The sequence below is a fragment of the Nymphalis io genome, chromosome 22 (assembly GCF_905147045.1).
Source record: "Nymphalis io chromosome 22, ilAglIoxx1.1, whole genome shotgun sequence".
In the NCBI taxonomy this organism is placed as follows: Eukaryota; Metazoa; Arthropoda; class Insecta; order Lepidoptera; family Nymphalidae; genus Nymphalis; species Nymphalis io.
Window position 1 is genome coordinate 1,286,143 of NC_065909.1, and position 25,374 is coordinate 1,311,516.

The following is a 25,374-nucleotide window of genomic DNA, read 5'->3' on the forward strand; positions in this document are numbered from 1 at the left end:
GAGTGAATAAAATCACAAAACTCATTATTTTATTACGAAATAACAGTTTATTCCACTTTATTCTTGTAGCATATATATTTATGTCTATTATATATGGTTTTTTATCTCTTCATACCTGTCTCATGTCCATGAAATCTGATATAGAGTCCTCGTAGGCCGCCGCGTCTTCGCTGTAGTGCTCCAAGATAAAGTCTTTGAAGGGCTCTCTGAAGTCTACTTCCTTGGTCTCCTTCAGCCCCAAGGGTATCATCGGCATTACGCAGTCTTTGCTGAAACATAAATCGTTTATAAACATAGTAAGTAGCTAACGTCCCCTTATTGAGGAAAAGTCTTCCATTCGAGGAGAAAGTGGAGCTCACCACATTTTATCACACACCACAATCTATTTCATCCGTTACATTCCATGCAATTTGTTAATAACTCTAATATAATATGTACTACAAACAGTTCCTGATTAATGCATCTTTATTTATAATACAACACTGAAGTACTTATAAGTAATTTAACTTTCAAAGTACCGAAAACAACTTCGCCTACATTCAAGACGATAGTTTGAGAATCCATAATGAACATCCTAGGTTCTTCAGATGTCGACCAATGAGATTGCGTCAATTTAATTTCACCACCTACAATATGGTTACCTTCAAGTCTAGAGTGAATAGGCATCTTCTAGGCAAGCGCGCTCCATCTTAGACTGTATCTCACTTTCCATCAGGTGTGATAACAGTCAAGCGCTAGCCTATACATTAAAAAAAAAACAAAGTTTATTTATCTTTAATCCTCTTGTGATTGAACTTGGCTATGGGTTTCCTCACGATTTTCACGGAGTAAGAGATGAATTATAAATACACAGAATATTAAAACTGATGCCTCCCCGCAGTCTTTGATTCATATGTTCTACGTATCCTCTTTATAATGTCAGATTTTAATAATATTATTTGATTTATACGAAATATATTAAAACTCAATTAAAATTCAAGCAGTTAATCTGATTGGAGATTATTAATTCTAATTCTGTATCTATTATATATTCTAAATAATAAACTAAACACGACATTGTAAGCCATTAGCGCGGGAAAGAACAACAATGGCGGAAACTGTACCAGTTACACGGTGTTTCCTAATTTTAATTACACCAACGAACGGCTTAATTTAACGGGATTTTCGAAAAAAAAAAAACAATATATAATAATCAAAATATTGATTTGTAATATCTTATATTAAATCATATTTTATATTCTTGTTACATAAATGTTCAACGACTTATGTACTTCGAGTGTACAAAAAAGCGGTGCTCTCATCACGTATCCTGCCCTAAAAGAAACAGACTAAAAACGTTTCTGAGATTGCATTAAATCCTCGCCTGTTTAAAAATGTCTCGCTTTTAATGAACGTGAACCGAGAAAATAACAAGTTTTACACAAATAAGTGTCGTAATAAACGTAAATTGATACAAAAAGTCGGTAATTGAGCGAAATGACTGCGGTTAGAGTAAACGCGCTGAAGATTATTTATCGTATTTTGTGTTTGTGTTTATAATTCATCTGTAAACTTACATCGGAAACCTGCGTGTATTTAATTTCACTGGCATTCCATCATTGGCAAAAAGTAATAGTAAAAATCTTGATAATTTTTTTAACTATGTATATATATAAGAGAAATACCACTCATTACGAGATCTCCTAAACTATCCACGCAATTGACTTGAAATTTGTCACAGTTACTCCTTCCTCGACGTAGACGCTCACTAAGAAGTGATTTTACACAAATCCTATTTATAATACATTTTTCTTCTTATATACCCATGTGATGACTGAACGAAATTAGCTACTTCAATATAGAAGCGTTACACTCGCCTCAGACCTGAGTAGAACCGGCGAAAGATACTCAGCGGGATTTTTTTACAATTATAGTTATTTTATTAGTATACAATAATATAGTTGTGTTTTATTTGAAATGACCTAGAGGCAATTGTTTTATTCCCAATGTTTGCAATCATCCAAAGTCATTGGTTATGTAATATCCCTTAGCACACAAGCGTTTTGTGTATCCAACTCGCATTGGACCAGCGTGGTGGAATGATCTCCAAATTTTCCACTCAAAAGGGTGAGAAGGCCTTAGTCCAGTAGGACAGTTGTAACTGTTCTGCCAGGTTATTCAGGAGAATATTTACCTGTCATTCTGGTATAGCTCCACCGATGAATTGAGTTCGGCGAGTTGCTCTTTGAGGAGTTGTAAGTTTGAGTTCACGAAACTCAGCTCGAGGGCGACCGTCTCGCGAAGTTTTCTGTTTGTTGTTGCCTGCGAAGTAAACCATTTTTTTATTATTTTTGAATAGATGAATCTTTATTATTTATTGGTGGTGGTTAGAACACGGGAATCTTAACCGATGATCGTGGGTTCAAACCCGGCCAAGCACCACTGAATTTGCTTCATGTGCTTAATTTGTGATTATAATTCATGTCCTGCTATACGGTGAAGGAAAACATCGTGAGGAAACCTGTATGTGTCTAATTTCACTGAAATTCTTCCACGTGTGTATTCCACCAACCCGCATTGGAGCAGCGTGGTGGAATAAGCTCCAAAACCTTCTCTTTAAAAAGGGAGAGGAGGCTTTAGCCCAGCAGTGGGACATTCACAGGCTGTTACTATATTATTTATTCCATATGTATATGCGATTTTTTTAAAGAAACATACATTTTTATAAATACATATGTACAGTTCATTTAAAATAATTATTATTTCTCGAAATCGAACTACTATAATAATTTTTTTGTGTATAACTAGCGTGTATATGTAATATGTATATAAATAAAACGGATGTCTATATGTTTGCCCTGTATCCATTCCAATCTTTGATCCGATTGTGATGAAAAAATAGGTTTTACGCCCTAAATATATTTTTTCTCCGTCCCTTATTCCAGTACGTAAACGGGACGAATTGCAATAAAAATATAAAACATTTTCGATCTTTCTTACAAATGATTATCGATTGATCAGTTACACAATGATTTCTCTCCTTTTCTGTCATTGTTGATTTGACATTCGAAAGACGAAGACAGGGGCCGAATTCTACTAATTCATAACGATTACGATACAATCCCGATTTAATTCCGATCCAAGTTTGAATTTTCATCCAAGTTTGAATCATCTGTATTTATTCGAATCGGAACGGAACCGATAATATGTTACCATATACCGTTATGTCAAAATCAAACGTAATTGTTAACTTTTATGGCAATAATCGATAATTAAATTAAAGACTAGGAAAACGCAAAAACGGCCACGATCATGCTTCGATTCGATTGCGATAAAGTGACAATTTGTTAGTAGAATTGGTCCCCAGTATTGTTTAACTTATCACTCGCTAAACAACGTCTATAACGAAAGCCGTTTTTTTAATAATTATTATAAACGATTAGTAAGGCCCTTTATTTTAATAATTTTAGTACAATTTCTGTAGTTAAGTGTTTACTTATAATTTTTTAAATTTAAATTTATAATATAATGTATATGATATAATACTTAAATTTATTTCAAAAATAAACAAGAAATAAATTTCTAAGATATTTTATAGAATTTGCGTATTCTCATGTTCATCTAGTGAATCATTTCCGTTTCCGAAGGAGCATTGACTTTATTGTAAAGTAAACAAAAGATGGCGCGCAGCGAACCGTGCCCCCCTAGCATGGGGGTTCCTGACCCTTGACCTTGGCGGATTTCTTAAGTAACACCATTAAAGAATGGACTTTGAAGCGTCAATAGGGCAGTGGTTTAGTCTAGCGAAGTAAAAATCGCAGGATTCTCATAGACAGGCATTGGTAGTATTAAAAAAACACAGACACACACAAACAGAAGTCAAGTTTAATTAGAGTTATTAATTCTTTTATTCATAAAATATTTCATAAAGATGTATGTGTTTTGGACAAAAAAAAAACAAAAACATTTGTCTGTCACGCTGATCTACATAATCTTTGAAAGGCTAATTTATCAACGGTCAAAACCCCTTTACTAACAGTTTTTTACTTATTCTGTAGCATTTTTTTATCTTTATAGAATAGTAAGGCGGACGAGCATATGGGCCACCTGATGGTAACAACGCCCATAGACATTGGCATTGTAAAAAATGTTAACCATCGCTTACATCACCAATGCGCCACCAACCTTGGGAACTAAGATCTTATGTCCATTGTGCCTATAATTACACTGGCTTACTCACCCTTCAAACCGGAACACAACAAAACCAAAGTACTGCTGTTTTGCGGTAGAATATCTAATGAGTGGGTAGTACCTACCCAGACGAGCTTGCACAAAGCTCTACCACCAGTATTGATTGTGTTTCTATGGAATTCAATCCATACTATCGAATAAATTAAAAAAACTCGCTCTAGATACATAGAACTGACTTACGGTGATGCGTTATTTCGATGATTATTATATACTTGGTGGTAGGGATTTGGGCAAGTCTGGGTAGGTACCATCCACTCATAACATATTCAACCAACAAACAGCAATACGTAGTGGGCTTGAAGGGCGAGTGAGCCAGTGTAACTACAGGCACAAGGACCATAACATCTTAGTTCCCAAAATTGGTGGCGCATTGGTGATGTAAGAAATAATTAATACTTCTTACAGTGCCAATGTCTATAGGCCATCTGCCTTCCTGTTTTATATTATATATGTAAAGAAAATCATTATTATATATTATAATATTTTATTAGGGAAGCACTTTAATATTTATAAGAAACTAACCAGTGCAAGGGTGGGTGGGTGTACATAGAATGTTTTTAGTTTCATGATTTATCAAGGTAAAGTTTATGTAACATCGCTACCAAATCTTTTATAAATAAAGAAATCACTTTCTGATATTTCACGACCATAATATGCATTAATATAAAAAAAATTACTCATGTATACCCTTTTCTTTAGATGCATCTAAGACTCCTTTATTACCAGGGTCGGGGCCTGGTAATAAACGAATATTATCTTCGCTGTCGGTTTCGTTTTAAGTTCAAACCTTGATACGATTACCCCCAGGGGCAGCTAATATCAAGGAGAAAGTAGAACAATTGGTTCAAGCCACATAATTACAAACAATTGCTGGCGTTTGTTATAGCTGGTGGTTAGAAATGGGGGTTTCCATCCGGCATGTTATTTTCTATGAATTATGTCATTAATAAGACTGCATATGTGATTAATAGTGCAAAAACTTTTATCAAAAATATAAGACCGTTTCATGTGCGCAACTGGTGATAGGAGGGCTGGTTCATTTTTCGACCAGAAAAACGGAATTGCGATTCTAAGTGGAAATGCTGCTAGCATTCTGGAGATCACGATTTGTACAGTAACTATTTTTAATTTTAATTTGTATATATTTAAAGCTTAAATGGAAATAATTTTCTAATAATATATACTTATAATAAGACGATTGCATTAAATCCCCTAATAAAGTAACAGCTTGTATATGTCCCACTGCTGGGAAATTTACAATTTATTTCTTTTTGAGGAGTTTGGAGCGCATATCAAGCTCCAATGCCGGTTGGGTAATGTGTCAGATTACACGGTACATGCAGGTTACCTCAAGATTCCTATCACGAGATGAATGATAAGCACAAATTAAGCATTTCAGTGGTTGAACATGTATTCTAACAAACCATATAAACTCTAAACTCTACTATTAATAATAATACTATGCTACACTAATAATATACTCATATAATCTTAAAAACATTACAGAGTGGAAGAAAAGAGTTATAAATTGCATTTACTTTTGAAGTGAAAATTTAGTAGTAGTTATTTTCCGGAATTAAATCAGCGATCTTAGTTTCTTAGCATTATATGAAAACAATGTAACCCATGCTCGTCAGTGAAAGTTAACTTCGTGAGGAAACCAACACATAATAATGTCCTCCAGACCGATTTCGGTCACGGCGGCTGATCTCAAGAGAGATTAGTGAACTGCCCAGGAGATATTATAGTGCACAAGTGTGTGCGCAAAGACTGGTGCACTCTCTATTCCCTAACTCTCATAATCCGATGGGACGGCAATCTGACGACGAAAGATTTCAGGCCTAGGAGCAACGGCTTGACCAATCCAAACTCCGGGCTACTAAGAATTTAATTCAATAATTTTTATTCGGTTTTTCTGTCGACAATTCGATCTGGGATTTTAACCCAGGAGCTCCGGGTCTGCGGACACACAAACACCAACCAACACATTGGAGCAGCAGAGGTGGCCATTGGCCAGCAGTGTGCATTTACAAGCGATTACTTAATGTATACCGTTTACATTGTATACCGTTAGGCATGTCGCACACTGTCCGCGAAAGTATTCAATAGACTCTTCCGTGTTTGCGATCGTGTGAAAATTACCTTAGCTGTTAGCTGACAATTTGAATAAATGATTCAAATTGTCAACACAACATTCTACGACATCGAGCTGTTACATTTCTCTATACTTACATAATACAGACGGACATATTATGTTGTGTCATATATAGTGCGAACATTGCAACTGTTAAGTTGTATATAACAGATGCAAACTCTTCCTGATTAAGAAACGAATGATCACGACAAATATACAACTATTGCGCTTAGACGCTTAATTTTTTGCACACAATTTACAAACATATAAAAGTACAAAAAGTATGTACTGTTTTGCGGCCTTGTCACTTACAGTGATCTTTCCAGGCAACCTCTGTAAATATAAATATATATGTATTTATAATACTTACGCCGAGATAGAACTCTGGTTAGAACGCGTGAATCTTAATCCATGATCGTGGCTTCCAACCCGGTCAAGCACCACTGAATATTCATGTGCTTAATTTGTGTTTATAATTCATCTCGTGCTTGACGGTGAAGGAAAACATCGTGAGGAAACCTGCATGTGTCTAATTTCATTGAAATTCTGCCACATGTGTATTCTACCAACCCGCAATGGAGTAGCGTGGTAGAATAAGCTCCAAACCCTCTCCTCAAAATGGAGAGGAGGCCTTAGGCCAGCAGTGGGACATTAACAGGCTGTTACTGTTACATATAATATTTATGTTTGCTTTATATACATAGATTACTTTATTCAGACTAAACTAAAAAAGGATAGTTAACCTTGATATTCAAGGAATCCAAAAAAGGAAAATATTAATTTTAATTAACCTTCTTGGTTCTTTTGACTATTGTGATATATATGAGTGAGTTTGTTTGTTACGCTTTCACTTCTTAACTACTCAATTTATCATTATCAATTGCATACACGTTATCAGAGCTACAGAAAAGGATATAGGGTCCCTAATACCTCTTCAAGGATACCAGTTTATTATATTGAAAATTGTAAGCAATTACAAAATTAAACAAAAAAAATACCGCTGTTACTCTTCCGTCTTTTCCGAAGATGGTGCCTTTACTTTCATAAGTAAATTATATTAAATTCAATAGCGAGTCATGCGTTTCGACTGTTCACCATCACGTGGTCAAATTCCATTTGGTACCACAATTACCGCAAATATGAATTGTAAATCAACACGATAAAAATGTAGGGTTTATATACAAAAAACAAGGGTTCTGCCCAATCTCATTATACATATCGTTAAGGACTAAGGGAAGGAAGTTATTATTATAGAATTATAAATATATGTATTTACGATGTCAAATCAAAATTATTTATTCTATATAGAAGCATTACTCTTACTTGTTGATTGCCAAAAACTATCACCAATTCGGAAAAGAAAATGCTCTAAACTATGAAGAGCCGGTGAAAGAAACTCGACGGTTTTTTTCAGATTTTGTAATTGTTACCAATTTTAAATATAGTAAAGAAATAGCCAAGCTGTGCTATCATTTATAAACTCATTAATTGTATAATAAATTTTAACTTTTACACACAAGCGTTACTTTACATATTTTTAAATTCGCGTCAGAGTAATTTTGAACGCTTCCTGATATTCTGTTGTAAAACCGTATAAATTGTCCCATAAACGTGAGTATATGCCTGTGAATATCCCACTGCTGGGCTAAGGCCCTCTCTCCTTTTTCGAGGAGAAGGTTTGGAGCTTATTCCACCAATCTGCTCCAATTCTGGTTGGTTTCCTTACGATGTTTTCCTTTACCGTCAAGCACAAGATGAATTACAAACAAAAATTAAGCATATGAAAATTCAGCGATGCTTGCTCGGATTTGAACCCACGATCATTGGTTAAGATTCACGCGTTCTAACCACTGGGTCATCTTCGCTTTGCAGTCGAGTAACAGGAGTAATTAGTTTGTGATTGTTCCTCGTACCAATGTTATGAGTATCACATTTTTTTAGAAATCATTAATGTTCTATCGTACAATATCATTATATTGAAAGCAAATTGTACAACTAATACAGAGTAAGTACGTAAAGGCGGACCTGAGCCCGAACTTTTTCCGGTAAAACTGGATGACCGTCCCATCATACTATAACAGTGACAGGACCTGTGTTTGCGCACAATTATGCACAGGGGGCAAACGAGCACTGTGGCCAGAATCATACATCATACAATGTTAAGTGATTACCTTGAAAAGGTTTTCAGCGCCTGCTCGGAGCCGGAGTTCCTTGTTGATTTCTTGGTTGAGCTGGCACCGGCGTGTCTGCAAACGACCACGACAGGTCGCCACGCGAGGGTCGGAGCCCTGCAAATAAAGACATTATTAGTACAAAACACACAAATACAGTAAAATTGAAGTGTCTGTCTGTGATTTCAAAATAACTGCCTCTTTTAAAGGTAATATGCCTATTTGCGAGCTACCAAAACCAAAACAATCATTTATTTTTATTTTTGTCTGTCTGTCTGTTTGTCCCGGCTAATCTTTGAAACGGCTAAAAATAACAAATTAAAATAACTGAATTATTATAAGAAGTATTTCAAGGTTCCGTTTAGTCTTTATTTCATCAAAATCGCTTGAGTATTTTTATCACGTTTACTGAATTTTCGATAATAACGTGGGCGAAGCCGCGCGTAAACCACTTGTAAAACATAATAATACGTTTAAAGTGACCATATTACATGTTTTACGATAAGCCCGTTTGGGTACCACCCAATGATCACATATTCTGATACCAAACAGCAATACTCCGTATTGTTGTGTTTCATCTAGAAGGGTGAGTTAACTAATGTAACTACAGGAGCAAGGTACTTAATATATTATTTCCTAATATCGGTGGTGAATTGCCAATGTAAGAGATGAGGCACCTGGTCACCACTGCCCATAGACATTGGCTTCAATCCGACAAAAAACACTAAAAATTGTTGCTCGGCGGTAGTATTTGTGAGGTACCCACCCAGTTTTTTATTTTTGTCCAATATATATGTGAAGCCGGGTCGGGTAGCTAGTATAATAATAAATAATGAGCATAAGTTACATCGTTATTCACTGGAATCCGTCACGTGTCGTAAGTGACAGAGGTATGCGCGTTAGTGGTGCAGCATTGATGCGTTAAAGTGTATCAGCTTTCACCGGACAAGTGTATCAATGGTATTTCACTATTATACTGCTATCGTTTACTAATTGGTCTGGTGTTTAGTTTATAAGTTAGCAGGATTAGAGGTCTTGGGTTCTGTAAGTCGGGATGGTAAAAATGTTAGTTGAGGTTTTTTGAAATTCTCATCAAATGCATATTAAACAGTGTAATTAAATTTATATATCATTTATAATTATATGAATGAAATTATTTTTTGCAGAAGATTGACAACTGGTTGATATCACGGGTTAGGAATGCCTTCTTAAGTTATTATTTTGTCTGTGTATTTAATGTAATAAACTTAAGTTATGTACCAAAAACGCATTTACGCGTATTTTTTTTTTTTTTTTTTTATATTCGCCGGGAGGGCAAATGACTCTACTCCACCTGATGGTAAGTGGTAGTAGAGTCCAAACGCGACGACGGCCAGTACAGACGGGAAAAACGTTCTGCACTAGCCGCCTTCGCCTTGCCGGCCCGCAAGATGCCTCTTCACGCCTCGTTTGAAGGAACCCGGGTTGTAAGAGGAGGGGAACACGTGAGCTGGTAAGGAATTCCATTTTTTGGAAGTGCGACAAAGAAAGGAGTTGCCAAATTTCTTTGTTCGCGATGGAATTGATGTCACAGTTAGGCGGTGACATCGAGAACCAGCTCGCGTGGACTTAAGAAGGAAGGGGGAAGCGGGAATTAGAGAGAATAATTCCTCAGAGCACTCGCCGTGATACAGTCGATAGAAAGCGCTCAGTGCTGCTATCTCACGACGCAATTGTAAAGGTTCAAGGGTGTTTGTGACCTTTACGTCGCCAATAATGCGTACGGCACGTCGCTGCAACCGGTCCAAGGCCTCAAGTAGGTACTTAGCGGAGCCATCCCAAAGGTGCGAGCAATATTCCACGCAAGACCGTACCTGTGTTTTGTACAGCAAGCACAGTTGTTGTGGCGTGAAAAATCGCCGCACCTTGTTCAGAACTCCGAGTTTCCGTGAAGCTGTTTTTATAACAGCCTCGATGTAATCCCTTGGACTAAGGTCGCAGCGAACGTCAATCCCCAGCATGGCGATTTTGCTTTGCATCACCAGCGGAGTACCACAGAGGGAGGGAAGAGGGGAAAATGTTGACTTTTTCGCCGTGAGAGCGCATACCTGTGTTTTCTTGGCATTAAACTCAACAAGATTATCAGAGCCCCATTTGGCGATGAGCTCTAACGTCCTATCGAGTTCAATGACAAGATTCTCCCGCCTCTCCTCAGTTTCCGCCCGCCCAGCCACTGCGCGTCCGTGGTATCCACCATGCACTGTACTATCGTCTGCATAGCAATGTATGTTCCCAAGGGAGAGCATATCATTGATATGCAAAAGAAAGAGTGTGGGAGATAGCACAGATCCCTGGGGGACCCCAGCATTCACTACATAGAATTGTGAAGCGCAACCATCTACTAAAACACGAAGGCTACGCTTGTGTAGGAAGCTGGCAATCCAGGTGCATAGCTGAGCAGGCAGACCATATGCCGGTAGCTTGGAGAGAAGACTTCTGTGCCAGACCCTGTCGAAAGCCTTGGAGATATCGAGGCTGACAGCCAACGATTCTCCATGCTTGTCGATAGCTTCACCCCAGAGGTGCGTTACGTACGCTAGAAGATCACCTGTGGACCGTTTTGGTCGAAACCCGTACTGACGATCATTAATTAGACAGTGATCTTCTAGGTAATGGATCAGTTGGTTGTTTAAAATCCGTTCCATCACCTTACAAAGTACTGAGGTGACAGCTATTGGCCGATAATTTGCCGGGTCAGACCGATCCCCTTTTTTGGGAACCGCTTGCACATTAGCTCTTCTCCAAGCCTCCGGCACACTTCCCGAAGAGAGAGAAAGTTGGAACAGGCGCGTTAACACAGGAGACAGCTCCGCTGCGCACTTCTTCAGCACTATGGCTGGTATTCCATCGGGACCGCTAGCTTTCCGTACATCAAGTGATTGCAGCTCCGCACGCACATCACGTTGCCTGATTTTGATGTCAGGCATCGTATGGCCACATGCAGGTATTGTAGGTGGCAGTGCACTACAATCATCGATGACGGAATTGTCGGCAAAGAGTTTAGCCAGGAGATCAGCTTGCTCTTGCGGACTGTGAGCTAGCGATCCGTCCGGATTTCTGAGCGGTGGCAGCGAAGGTTGGCAGAAATTGTTTTGCACAGACTTGGTCAGACGCCAGAAGCTACGGGAGCCCCTAGGATGCGACACAAGGTCATGACCAATCTGTACAATGCGCTGTGCATCCGCTCTCGTGTATGCCTTTCTACAGGACTTGGAATTTTTATTATAGTTTGCTTTCAGTGAGTCAATGTTAGATGCCCCGCTAATACAGCCGTTGATCCACTTGCGATATGCCGCCTGCTTAGATTATATGCTGTATTAATGGTATGTGGGTACCAAGCGCGCGAATACCCACTAAAACCTTCGGTACCCATACCATCTATTCAAGGCGCGTTACGGGATTAGGATAGCCTTTCTTTTTATCGCTGGAAAAACGCATTACGGATTTCTCCCACGAGAACAGTGGAACTCGCCAGTGTCCGAGACGCCGAGTGTTCCCCGAACATCGGAATACCCACTAAAAAACCAGCGGTACCCTTTCCGTTTTATCGAGGAGTGCCACGGGATCGTTTGACCTTTACCGTGATACTCTGACGGATGATAGAATAGCCCTGACTTAACACATGATACCCAAAATCCCCTTTAATAAAGGCTTAAGAAAATGGTGGTATCTAACGATTTCATGAATAGAATAACAGGTATAGCTTCGAAATGAGCAGTAAAAGGTCTATCAATATGATTCTAGGTCTACTAAAATTCCTGCGATAGATTAGGTTAACTACAGAGAACGGTACAACGAACAGACTTCGACCGGACGGTTTGCAATTAATAGTTAATTAGTCTACTTAAAGGAAATAACTAAATTATTAGAACAGAAATGTACATTAAGTGTACGAAATAACAATTTCAGTTACGTTTCGTAAAAATGTTTAATAGAAATTTATATTAATTAATTACAATTATTCACAATTTATTTTTAATATTTTTTACAATAGGTTTTCGTTATTTGTAGTAGATTTGAATCTATGGCGGAATCGCCTATAACCAGTTGTTCTACCGCCAAACAGCAAGTTATTGCTTTAGCTGAGTTTAGTTTTGAGCCAAAAATCCCTTGGTTTGCGGCTCATTAAATAAACGACGCAGTGTATTGAATACCTAATTTACATTTTTATAGCCAATCTATATAATGTAGTATTATGGCATTCTGATTAAGTAATAAAGAAAGTAACTTTTTAAAAGTTTTTTTTTTTTAATATCATGTAGCCAAAGTATAGAAACGAACCGCTATAGTTTTATAATACGCATAATTTGGAATGCATTTTAAATAGTGATAGGAATTAAATTACGACATAACAATGTTACGACTTAATATAATATATGCAAGTGCTATTCACCACGCGTACATTCGTTATTATAGTGCATTGCAATGTACTTTGTCGTTTTGTAATGTTTATATTAATTGCGAGCTGTTGCCAGCCAGTCGCATGTAATAAATAAAAAAAGTATCCGAACGGACTGCCTTAACAAAAAATCTGTGCCTCAAAGCTTTTTTTAAAAAAAAAACATAATATATTATGGTTATAATTATTGACGTAACAAGTATTGTATAAAATTATATTTTAAAAATTAATAAATATATTATAATTTTAATTATTTATTACGCAATATAGTAGAAGAATACTTAATAAAACAGCACTTAATTATTTAAATTATAAATCCATATTGTATTAAAAAAATGTTTATCAATACATTCCCTTTAAAACGCTAAACACTTTTCCGTCAAACTTATTTCGCGTGTCGTTACTTAACGTTCACCATTATTATTTCCACAGATTAAAAATACACAATGTTCATACAATTCTAATTATCTATATAACAGATGCGTATTTTTTTATAGTATAGGTAGGCGGTCGAGCATATGGGCCTAATGAGTGGTTACCATCGCCCATAGAAGTTTAAAATTAATATTTAGTTATTGTAAGCCTGCAAAGGCGGTATTTATTTATTTATTTGGATCTCCAACAGATGTACATAACACACATTCAAATCATTTTTTATATTAACTTAAACTAACTACGCACAATGGAACACACCATTCACAAACACAATTACAAAATATACAAATCAAAAATAATATAAAAACATTAAATTAAAATATTTAAATAAAGAACAAAAACAAACAACGGTATAATTGCTTCTATTGATCTCCTTAAGATTTATAATAAAAAACTTTCAAGACATTTGCAATCGAAATAGCAAGCATTCATATTTCATAAGCCACGTGCCATAGTCGTGCGCAATATTTATATAATGTAATCGAAACGTTGGTTAATACGTGAGGTGTCAAGGAGTGATGGGGTAAAGAAGCGACCCTGGGTCGAAGTGGTTTAAACTTGTGAAACATTACGAATCAAAATCGGTTACCACGGCTGGAGGTACTTACGACGTACGTACGTATTTTACTGGTGGTAGAGCTTTGTGCAAGCACGTCTGGGTGGGTAGATACCACCCATTCATCAGATATTCTACCACAAAACAGCATTGGTATTGTTGTGTTCCGGTTTAAAGGTTGAGTGAGTCAGTGTAATTACAGGCACAATGGATATAACATCTTAGTTCCCAAGCTTGGTGGCGCATTGGTGATGTAAGCAATGGTTAATATTTATTACAATACCAATATCTATGGGCGTTGGTAACCACATACCATCAGGTGGCTCATATGCTCGTCCTATATATATAATTTAAAAAAAAAAAGGATTCGGACTGGAAAAATAATATTTCAATAATAATATCCTGGGACATTTTTCACACACGGCCATCTGATCCTAAATTAAGCTTGTACAAAGCTTGTGCTATGGAAACCAGATAACTGATATACTCCATATACTACTTTTCTTTTGTAAATACATACTTATATAGAAAATTACACCCAGACTCAGGACAAACAGACATGTTCATGCACACAAATGTCTGTCCTGGGTGGGAATCCAACCCACAACCTTCGGCGTGAAAAGGCAAGTATCTACCAACCACGCCACCGGCTCGTCGAATATCATACTGTCGAGTTTAATAATGTTTCGAATTGCCACAGATAACCTAACCAGAGTTATATGATACAACTATGATAAAATATAACCAGTGATTTAAGGACGGTTTGCCCAAGCTTCAAAAAGGAACATATTAACGTAAGACAATCATGGTTTTGTAATGTAATATTTATAACATACTATATAATATTTTTGTTTTTTTTTATATGCCCCGGTATGGCAAATGACTCTACTCCACCTGATGGTAAGTGGTAGTAGAGTCCAAACGCGACGACGGCCAGTACAGTCGGGAAGAATGTTCTGTACTAGCCGTCCCCGCCTTGCCGGCCCGCAAGATGCCTCTTCACGCCTCGTTTGAAGGAACCCGGGTTGTAAGAGGAGGGGAACACGTGAGCTGGTAAGGAATTCCATTCTTTGGTAGTGCGACAAAGAAAGGAGTAAATACATATTTATGTTATAAATATTGCATTACTAAAACAGTATAAATGTAAAAGTTCAAGATACTTTTAAAGAAATCTGAAGTGGCTATTTGTTATATAATTTATAATTTAAATAAATTATTTAAAATTGTATTTAAATTGTAAATTATATAATAGAATTAATTATAATATGGATACAACATTCGCAAGGAATTATCATTATATTAGGAATTATGCGCGAAAATAGTTAAGTGAAATAGTGTTATATCTTCATATACTAATATTATGAGAATATAACTCTGTGTGTCTGTTACGTTTTCATAGCTAAACAACTGATTCGATTTTGAAGAAATTTAGCGTGAAGCTCTAGCTTAAGCCCTAAGAAAGGATATACTTTTTTAAACTTAACGCCTGCCTAACATGCGGGCCAAGCTGCGAGTGTAAAGTTGTTATAAGTAAATACATATTAATCGATAACAGTTTATAGTGCATTATATTTCAAAGCTATTAGCAAATCGCTTGGAATTTAAAAATCTAAAGTATATTTATATCATCTGCTTCGACTGGAATATGTTGTAGAATAAAATGGCGGTCTACAAGACGGTGGATATTATAAAAACCTTTCCACATGTTTAAGCTTTCGAGGCGATACGTCAAAAGGTGTCGAAATCTATTAATCTCAAACATTTTACATAAAAGATGGCGCCCACTTAACCTCGCGTAACCTTTCGTCTGCCTATACGCTCACCCACCAAAACAAACTTTTACAGATTAAAAATAATATATTAAGTATTCGTATACAGTAAAGTAATTAAAAAAGAAAGAATCGTGATTATGTTTTTTATTTAATTTATAAAAAAATGTTAAAACAGTCGTCGCAGGAAGTTGATATATTGAATGTTAACTATTCCACGTAGAGGTGTGTGCTCGGAATATCAATGACGAAGAAATGAAATATACATCAAAATGCACTTTAAATGATAGGAAATATACGTGATACTGGTGAAGGTTTGAAGGCGTCACTTGATATAATCTATGTGTGAAGTTTGTCCGACGCGTTGGTCTAGTGGTCACCAGGTTGGGCCAATAAAAAGTTATTGGCTTTTCTGTCAAAGAATCAGTAGCAGACTTAGAAGTTGGATCTGTATACACTCTCGTTTATCGGAAAGCACGTAAAGCCACATTAGTCCTGCGTCTGAACTCTTTCCGCTCGGATTGTCGTCCCATTGGATTATCAGTGTGAAGGAACTAAGCGTATCTGTGTGTTCACACACTTGTCTACTATTATATGTCTATTTAACTCTTAAGCATAGACGCACTCTCTATCCTCACACTCTTCTGATGATACGCAATCGGAGACAATTTACCAACAGCTTCACGTGATTATCGACACATAAACACTGTCATTGTCAAAAAATTGACGCTATTGAGATTTTTATGATAGCAAAACTTAATAACATTTTGTTTTCACCGACTTGACACTAAAACCCAAGACCTCTGGCTTTGCAATTTGTAAGTTAATTTAAACGTCAAATTTTGACGTCGTAAAGTTATTTAAACGTCATGAACGTTAAAAATTTCTAAATTCTTTTCATTCGAGTGAAGAGAAGCAGTAATGAAGGCGTAAGCCGAGAATATTAAGTAGCGATGTGCGTTTATTTAGCATATTGTGCGAATGCCCATGCTTACTGTCGAGTTTTTGGAGCGTGTCGACTGTCGATACGTTTCCGAACGAATGTTTGTATGATAAAAATAATTAAACACACGCATCGATTAAAATCGATTGTTGCTTTTGTAATTATGCTTCAAATTGAGGATGTGATTTCAATTGATAAATGTGTTTTTATATTTTATAGTGTTTAACAACATCCGAGAAACTATTAAAAATATAGTTTTTATTTCTGAACAGAATATGAACCGTTTGAAGTAATATCAGTAACCAGTTATATTTAAAGTAATAAATATCCGTTTCAATAAAATCAAAGTAACGTGGCAAAGGTATAAGTGAAAAGGCCAAGTGTTTATGAAGTGAAAACTTTTTTAGGAGCGTTGCGCTGGTTTATCGTAGAGGATAGACTTGTGGTATCGCGTCGCCGACATGCTAATGCCCATCGTATCCTTTCTAGAATATAATGAAATCGTTGAAAGTACAAATAATTTAAGTATTTTAAATAATTGTGTAACTAATTAGAATAATAATAATTAAAATTTATGTAAATACTAACAGTATAAACAAATGATATAAGTGTATTTCAACTATTATTTCTTTAAATTAAACTGCATTAATAGTTTGTACTGAGTTTGCGACATACTGTGTATTTTGGATGAATAAAAAGCTATATAATAAAAAGGGATAGAATTATTACTTGGATTGCCAATATATGTGGAAATTAATAATATCCTGGGACCTTTTTCACACACGGCGATCTGATACCAAATTAAGCTTGTGCAGAGCTCGTACTATGGAAACCAGACAACTGATATACTACTTATACTATTTTCTTTTGTGAATACATACTTATATAGAAAATTACACCCAGACTAAGGACAAACAGACATGTTCATGCACACAAATATCTGTCCTGGGTGGGAATCGAACCCACCCTTCAGCGTGAAAGGCAACCAACCACGCCAACCGGCTCGTCAGTTTGGATAAATACATTTGACAGTTTCAAGTTTTTCCTGACTGACTGACATTTTTTAATGATTGCAGACACGAGTTAACAATAATTGCAACGTAATAAGCAAAAGTATTATAACAGAAATGAACCGAAGACAGTGAGTTTGAATCGGGCAAAGCACGACAGTTTTTATTAGTTATTTTTCTTTACCATTTATACAGTGGACGGAAAGAAAAACATCACGAGAAAACCGGCGCCATTATGTCGTAAATAATCTAAATATGTCGTAAATTATATGAAGACAGGAAACGTTTAACGTTGACTGTAAATCTATTTTTTTATTTCGTATGTAATTTAATCATAGAGAACAATCTATTTTTATATATTGTTTTATCAGACCAAAAATAAGACTAAATTTAAAACGTTTGCCCTTATATCAAGACGATAAAATAAGGCAATATTTTTAAACAGAAGCCATTTTATTGCAAAATACAAGATTCAAGTACGCTATTTAAAAAACTAAATGACCTAAGAATAAAATGTAAACTGCGAAAATTGCCACAATTAACCAGTTCTCTACGATTACTTTAAACGCGTAAATGAGGCTGAATGGTTGCATAACATAGCTATAAAAAAAATGTTCAGTTGACAGCTGACGCCATGACTGATTACAATCAAGATGGCGGCATAATCTTTTGATTTCGCGCCAATTTTGTGATTGCAGTCGTTCGGGCGACAAATGTGCTTAATGTTTTTTTTTTTGTTAATGGTTATAGAGTAATGTTTTGAGCTCTGCATGTGTTGTTATATTATTTTGAGACTTTATTTGGGTATTTTATTTATTTTAGTTATTTTGGGTATTTGGTACATTAATTAGACTTTAAGTATATTTAGTCTATAAACAACTCACTGTTTTAAGATGGACCAAAATTTTAATTTCAAATTTTTTAATGTTACATTAAAAAAAGTTTTTTTTTTTATATTTGCCAGGAGGGCAAATGACTCTACTCCAACTGATGGTAAGTGGTAGTAGAGTCCAAACGCGACGACGGCCAGTACAGTCGGGAAGAATGTTCTGCACTAGCCGTCCCCACCTTGCCGGCCTACAAGATGCCTCTTCACGCCTCGTTTGAAGGAACCCGGGTTGTAAGAGTAACTGGTAAAGATTTCAATTTTTTGGAAGTGTGACAAAGAAAGGAGTTTCAACAATTTCTTTATGCGCGATGGAATTGATGTCACAGTTAGTCGGTGACATCGAGAGTCAGCACGCGAAGACTTATGAAGGAAGGAGGAAGCAGGAATTAGAGAGAATAATTCCTCAGAGCACTCGCCGTGATACAGTCGATAGAAAGCGCTCAGCGCTGTTATCTCTCGACGCAATTGTAAAGGTTCAAGGGTGTTTGTGACCTTTACGTCGCCAATAATGCGAACCACACGTCGTTGCAACCGATCCAAGGCTTCCAGTAGGTACTTAACGGAGCCATCCCAAAGGTGCGAGCAATATTCAACGCAAGACCCTACCTGTGTTTTGTACAACAGGCACAGGTGTTTTGGCGTGAAAAAACGCCGCACCTTGTTCTGAACTCCGAGTTTCCGTGAAGCTGTTTTTACAACAGCCTCGATGTAATCCCTTGGACTAAGGTCGCACCGAACGTCAATCCCTAGCATGGCGATTTTGCTTCGTAACTCCAGCGTAGTGCCACAGAGGGAGGGAAGAGGGAAAAATATTTTTTAAATTCGTTTGAAATAATAGACGCAAGGAAAAATAAACAAAATAAACACCTTCAAAAACCCTTGTTATTGTAAAAATGGACGTTGATACTTACTATATATATTTAAAAAAAACCAGAAGTACAGCCAATTATTTCTAATATTTTAATATAAATTTATTATAATATAACTGATTAAGATATTATAATGATTTTGTGTTTTAAAATAAATATAAATTATTTTTAATTTGACAACATAGTAATGTTGTCAATATATTTGAAGTAATCATTCGAGATGTCATAATTACATAATATAATATCGAGTTATATCGATGTTTAATTATTTATGACCTTTCTAGTTAAATCGATGCAGAAAAAACAGCGCACGTATTTATGAACTACAAATAATCATTACAAGCTCCAACGACATGTTAATAGCTGTTTTAAATTCATTGACGCGTACCCATTTCCCATTTCACTTAGAAAACTTAAAAGCCTTTGGAATGTTAAATTGTATAGTGTTGCCATAAATATTGTGAACGCGTAATTGGTTACGTAATTCAGCTTTCTTTGTGATAATTGATATTGTGACGGCAACACTATTGGATTTTAATTAATCGTTATTGTTATCTGGTAACATTGATGTATTGTAAGCGTTATTTCTTTTATTGGCTGTTAATTTTTCGCTTTGATCAATCTATTTGTTTTTATATCGTCGGAAAGTGCTTCCACGTGTGATGACGGATGTAGGTCTAACTATCCACTAAAGACCAAACCCTTAACTGTGTACTATGATTATGTAAGAAAACTTTGGGCAAATAGAAATGCGATATTTTTAACTTTGCCGCTTCGAAATAATTTTAAAACTTAAAAATAAATACTTTTTTTTATTAATTTTTCGTAGTAATTTCATAACATCTCAGCTATATACATATATAAAGGTATTGTTATTCGGTTACAAATAAACCAACTGTAATGGACTTTACAATGTGGCTGACACCGTTCGCTTTATTGAATTTCTAGTGATGACATATATGAGTAACTGTTAGTCTTACTACGAATTTGTTCACTTGCCTTTAATAGTTTGGGCTTTATATATAACATGTTAGGTCAACTTAATTTAAAAACAGTACAGTACAGTAACAGCCTACAAATGTCCCACTGCTGAGCTAAGGCCTCTTCTCCCTTTTTGAGGAGAAGGTTTTGGAGCTTATTCCACCTGCTCATTTGCGGGTTGGTGGAATACACATGTGGCAGAATTTCAATGAAATTAGACACATGCAGGTTTTCTCACGATGTTTTCCTTCACCGAAAGGCACGAGATGAATTATACCAGAAATTAAGCACATGAAAATTCAGAGGTACTTGCCCGGGTTTGAACCCACGTTCATCGGTTAAGATTCACGCGTTCTTACCACTGGGCCATCTCGACTTTTTTACGCTGCACCAGTTACTCTCGAAATCGACATGATTTCAAAGATCATCCTTTCATCCAATTTACACAATCCCTTGTTAATTATACATCTTAACGTTCCCCATGGATCGCCCTGCCATGAACTTATTCGTCATCATCATCATCATCAGCCTTTTCTCGTCCACTGTTGGACATAGGTCTCTCCAATGTCATGAACGAATTAATTAGAAAATAATAATAGACAAATCGCTTCTTACGCGAGAATTCGAGGGCAGAGACAACTAGTGCAAACTGGTTTATTTCGGTTTTAGTCACTTTTTGTAATACAATACAAACGCATAAACGTCTCTAAGCTGATGTATCTGTACACAGAGGTAAAAAATAACGCTCCTAGCTTCGTCGTAGTCGGTTAAGACCTACACACGACCTCTTTACGCATGTCTTCCAATATTAATTTCTAGAATAAATACTGAAAAAGTTAAGTTACAATGAATGAACCGCAAATGGACGGCGCGTGATTTATAAATAATTAATTAGCCCACTTAAAGGAAATAACGAAATGAGTTGTAAAGAACCTACTTAACATCTAAGATAGTAACAAAAGTGTCCTAAGTAACGATTTCTATTTTTTGTAAAGAATAATTAATAGAATATTTTAAACTTTACATAAAACTGTTTTCGCCATATTTAAAGATAAAATTTATTAATAGTTTCTAAAAAAACGTTTCTAGTAAAACGTTCCACGTAGTTCGTTTATGCATAAAAATCTCATACATACCACAGTATAAATATATAACATTACCGCGTCCATACTTATATAAATTAACCTCTTTTAAACAATTGAAATATTACAAAGATTGAATAATAAAATTCAATATGTTCTTACCGTGAGTTCGCACACTTAAATCGCTAACGTGAGTAATTTCCAACCAGTGGTAGTGGTATCGCTGCACCGTTATGTTGCCCTAGCAGGTTCGATACCCGGCCATTACAATTAGCTGGACGCAGTTTATAATGGCATTATGATTATTATAACTGTTCTTACCGCTATGGGTTGGTGTTATGTAATGATTTTCTTTTGTGTGTGATTTATTCTCAACAAGCTCCCGCCTGCGGCTTCGGCCACCGGGTTGGGAGATCAGAGGTACCTAGAAAAATTCTTCCCATTGTGATGCAATATGCACTCTCTAACAATCAAAACCGACTTCAAATAAAATGTAAGCCAATAAATATATCTCCAATTTTTTTCTAATTTGGTATTATTTTTTCAAATTGAAATGAAAACAAGCGGGAACAAGATTTATTTATACCTGAACTAACGCGGATTGGTAGCTAGTTAAGTGTTCGATTTTTATTTGTCGTATATACATTATCGTTTAAAAAAAATGTGTTTTCCGTGGACAGTTTCGTGCTATATTTTATTTATTTATTTATATTTATAATAGCACACTTACAACATACATATAAAACATTGAAAAAATTAATTTATAAAACAATAATAGTATATCTAATATGCATGTCAATTACAAGTGTACATAGCACTTCCAGATTCATCTAATCAAATTCAAATTAAAAGTAACAAAAAGTCATCAGTGATTTTAATATTAATATTTTCCAGAACATCAACTATCTCCGTACCGTACAAACAATTCGCTATTGCAATTAATATATATATATATATATATAATAAATCAATCAATCACTAACAAATTCATATACTTTAATTGCCGAAATACTCGAAGGTTCACTAAGAATAGAATTAAAAACACCAATATTCGTAGAATTTAAATTTAGTTCATATTTAATGTTTCCTTCAAACAATTGATATTACTCGTAGCAAGTCATCTTATAAGTCAAGAATGGAATCAATGATTGCTGGATCTCGATAATTAATCATTTAGGTTTTTGCTCATAATTATTCTTAATATATTTTTTTATAGAATAGGAAGGCGGACGAGCATATGGCCCTGATGGTAAGTGGTCACCAACGCCCTTAGACAATGGCATTGTAAGATATGTCAACCATCGCTTACATAGCCAATGCGCCACCAACCTTGGGAAGTAAGATTTTATGCCCCTATAAAATCTTAGTTCCCAAGTTCTTTTTGATAGAGGAATTTTGATTTTATTTCAACTACATTCGATTTCTTTTATGGGTTATATTTGTGTTATTAGGGCAAAGGATTGATCGGTCAATAATTTGAGAATAACTAATTTATATATTTCTATTTAATTATATAAAAGAAATAATTTTTTTGGAAAAAAAATTTAGTAAAGTTGCTTGTAAAATTGCCTGAAAAAATTATAGAACTTTTCTCTATGGGATTAAATAAAAATTTGACAGCTCTTCTGTCGGCCGGAGCAGCTAGTTTCAAACAATGTTTACAATTTTTTTGGCAATAACCTTAACAATGGCATTAATTTGAATAGGTTTATATTTTTTAACATATATTTATAATGAGATTATTATTATGACGCAAGTACACAAAAAGGTTTCATTAAAATATTTTTAAAACATAAACACATAATTATTTCTCTATATACAGATCTTGGAAATTAAACGACATGCAATAAAATGTTATGGCATCGAAACAAGATGATTACACGTTGCAAACGCCGTTTCACAACCTGTCATTTGTCAAATGTCATTTTGACATTTACATTAAAGGAGGTCCGAGTAGTAATTACGCGTCAACCTTATTACAAAATATTGTTGTATTTATTCTACGATTATCTATGGATGTGTTATTTCGTGATTGGCTTTAACGACGTATTTATAATCATATATTCATTTAAATTTGTGGAATTTGATTGCAATGTTTTGTTGCACTGCTCTATTGGTTAGCTTGCACACCTGTGGATGATAAGTGTTCTAGGTTTGAATCCCGGACGAATAAAAATGGTTGAAGCGAAAGTCTATGTGGCATTGTTATACTGCTTTGCTCGCGTATAGCCGTAGGTAGGAGGCTGATCTGTCACCATCACTCTGATCTCGTGTTTCATTTCCACGAGAGCATCACAGTTAGATCGATCGAGATTAAATCTCATAACTGAAATTCAATTCGGAGATACTTTCTGCAATAAATTAAGCTATTTGTATTCTAAAATATATTTTGTAATATTTTCGAAAGCTTATGTACTTTGAGAATGAAGAAATAATGTTTCACACATTTTATCTTAAAAAGGACTTATGTTAAGATGAATTTTCTATAACATCAGGATCTAGTTGCCGTTTCTATATTCGAATACTTTTGTCGATCCTCTATATGTATCTTAATTGTTAATTTAATTACATACCATATATTACCCTGGCATTCTCTCGTACTTATGGAATTTTAGTTTTTTTTTTTAACTTCCGTTCCGGTTTTGCACGGTAAGGGTAGTGGAAATTTTCGTGTAATTTCGTTTACAGTAACAGTAACAGCCTGTAAATGTCCCCCACTGCTGGGCTAAGGCCTCCTCTCCCTTTTTGAGGAGAAGGTTTGGAGCTTGTTCCACCACGCTGCTCCAATGCGGGTTGGTGGAATAATAGTAAATTCGTTTATATTGAAGAAAATATTTTATTTAGGCTATGAACCTTCTCGAATAATATTGTTTTTTTTTTGTGTATAGTTCTTATGATAATAGTTGTGGTTAATAAAGAGCTGAACACATCATTTACAGTCTTCAACTGCGGAAACCCTCACCCGGAGTCTGTCTTGTCGACGGACGTGACGAACGCTCGCACGTCGCACAGCGGCTCGTCAATTCCAACACCGTCCAAAGCCGAGATGCATTCTCGCAGGAGACATTCTTATTTTATTAGCAACACGACTGAATGATTAATATTTCCATAGACGTATTATCTATGATGTATTTTATGAATTATCTGTTATTTTGTTGTACGTTATTTTTAAGGTGCCTGCATGTTTTTAATTTCAGGCAACATCGCATCTTCGTCTGAAGATTTATAACAGGAGATTTCATAGGGAGGGATTCGTCGTACCTTAATCGGCCTCCTAACTGGAGACTATATATTCCGAACCGTGGGCAGCTTTAAATTTAATCTAATCTGTTATTTGCTTAGTAAATTAAATCCATTCAAAATTCCACGCAACCCACATATAAAAGATACTTTCAGAATTACCAAATACAAAATCTTCATTATATACAACTACGTACAGAATTACAGAATCCATTGTTTTTCGACAAATAGTTAAAAGTCTAACACAACCGAATTATCGACCTTATATCGTTCGTAATAAGGATTATATTTAATATTAAAACACTGTTCTCGATTTGTATCAGTGATTTTTGTATCAAAATGTTGTTCAATTATTAAGCAATACTATTGTTTTTCTTCTCTTTGTTAATTTAATAGCTAGTGTCTTTAATTGGATGACCTTAAGACGAAAAAATATTTTCTTTTTTTTTTTTTTATATATAAAATAGGAAGACGGACGAGCATATGGGCCACCTGATGGTAAGTGGTCACCAAACGCCCTTAGACATTGGCATTGTAAGAAATGTCAACCATCGCTTACATAGCCAATGCGCCTCCAACCTTGGGAACTAAGATTTTATGTCCCTTGTGCCTGTAATTACACTGGCT

At 35.6% G+C, this 25,374-nt stretch overlaps 1 protein-coding gene across 3 annotated transcripts in view; it reads right to left on the reverse strand.

Annotated features, from left to right (window-relative positions):
* LOC126777039 (rhophilin-2-A) overlaps nucleotides 1-25,374 on the reverse strand; it is a 90,252-nt gene that overhangs the window by 8,356 nt on the left and 56,522 nt on the right. For all 3 annotated transcript variants that reach the window (XM_050499886.1, XM_050499884.1, XM_050499885.1), the window contains exons 3-5: nucleotides 8,536-8,652; nucleotides 2,174-2,301; nucleotides 116-269 (exon numbers count right to left, since the gene is read on the reverse strand). In XM_050499886.1, coding sequence (XP_050355843.1) covers nucleotides 116-269; nucleotides 2,174-2,301; nucleotides 8,536-8,652 — 399 coding nt within the window. The remainder of the gene's footprint in view (nucleotides 1-115; nucleotides 270-2,173; nucleotides 2,302-8,535; nucleotides 8,653-25,374) is intronic.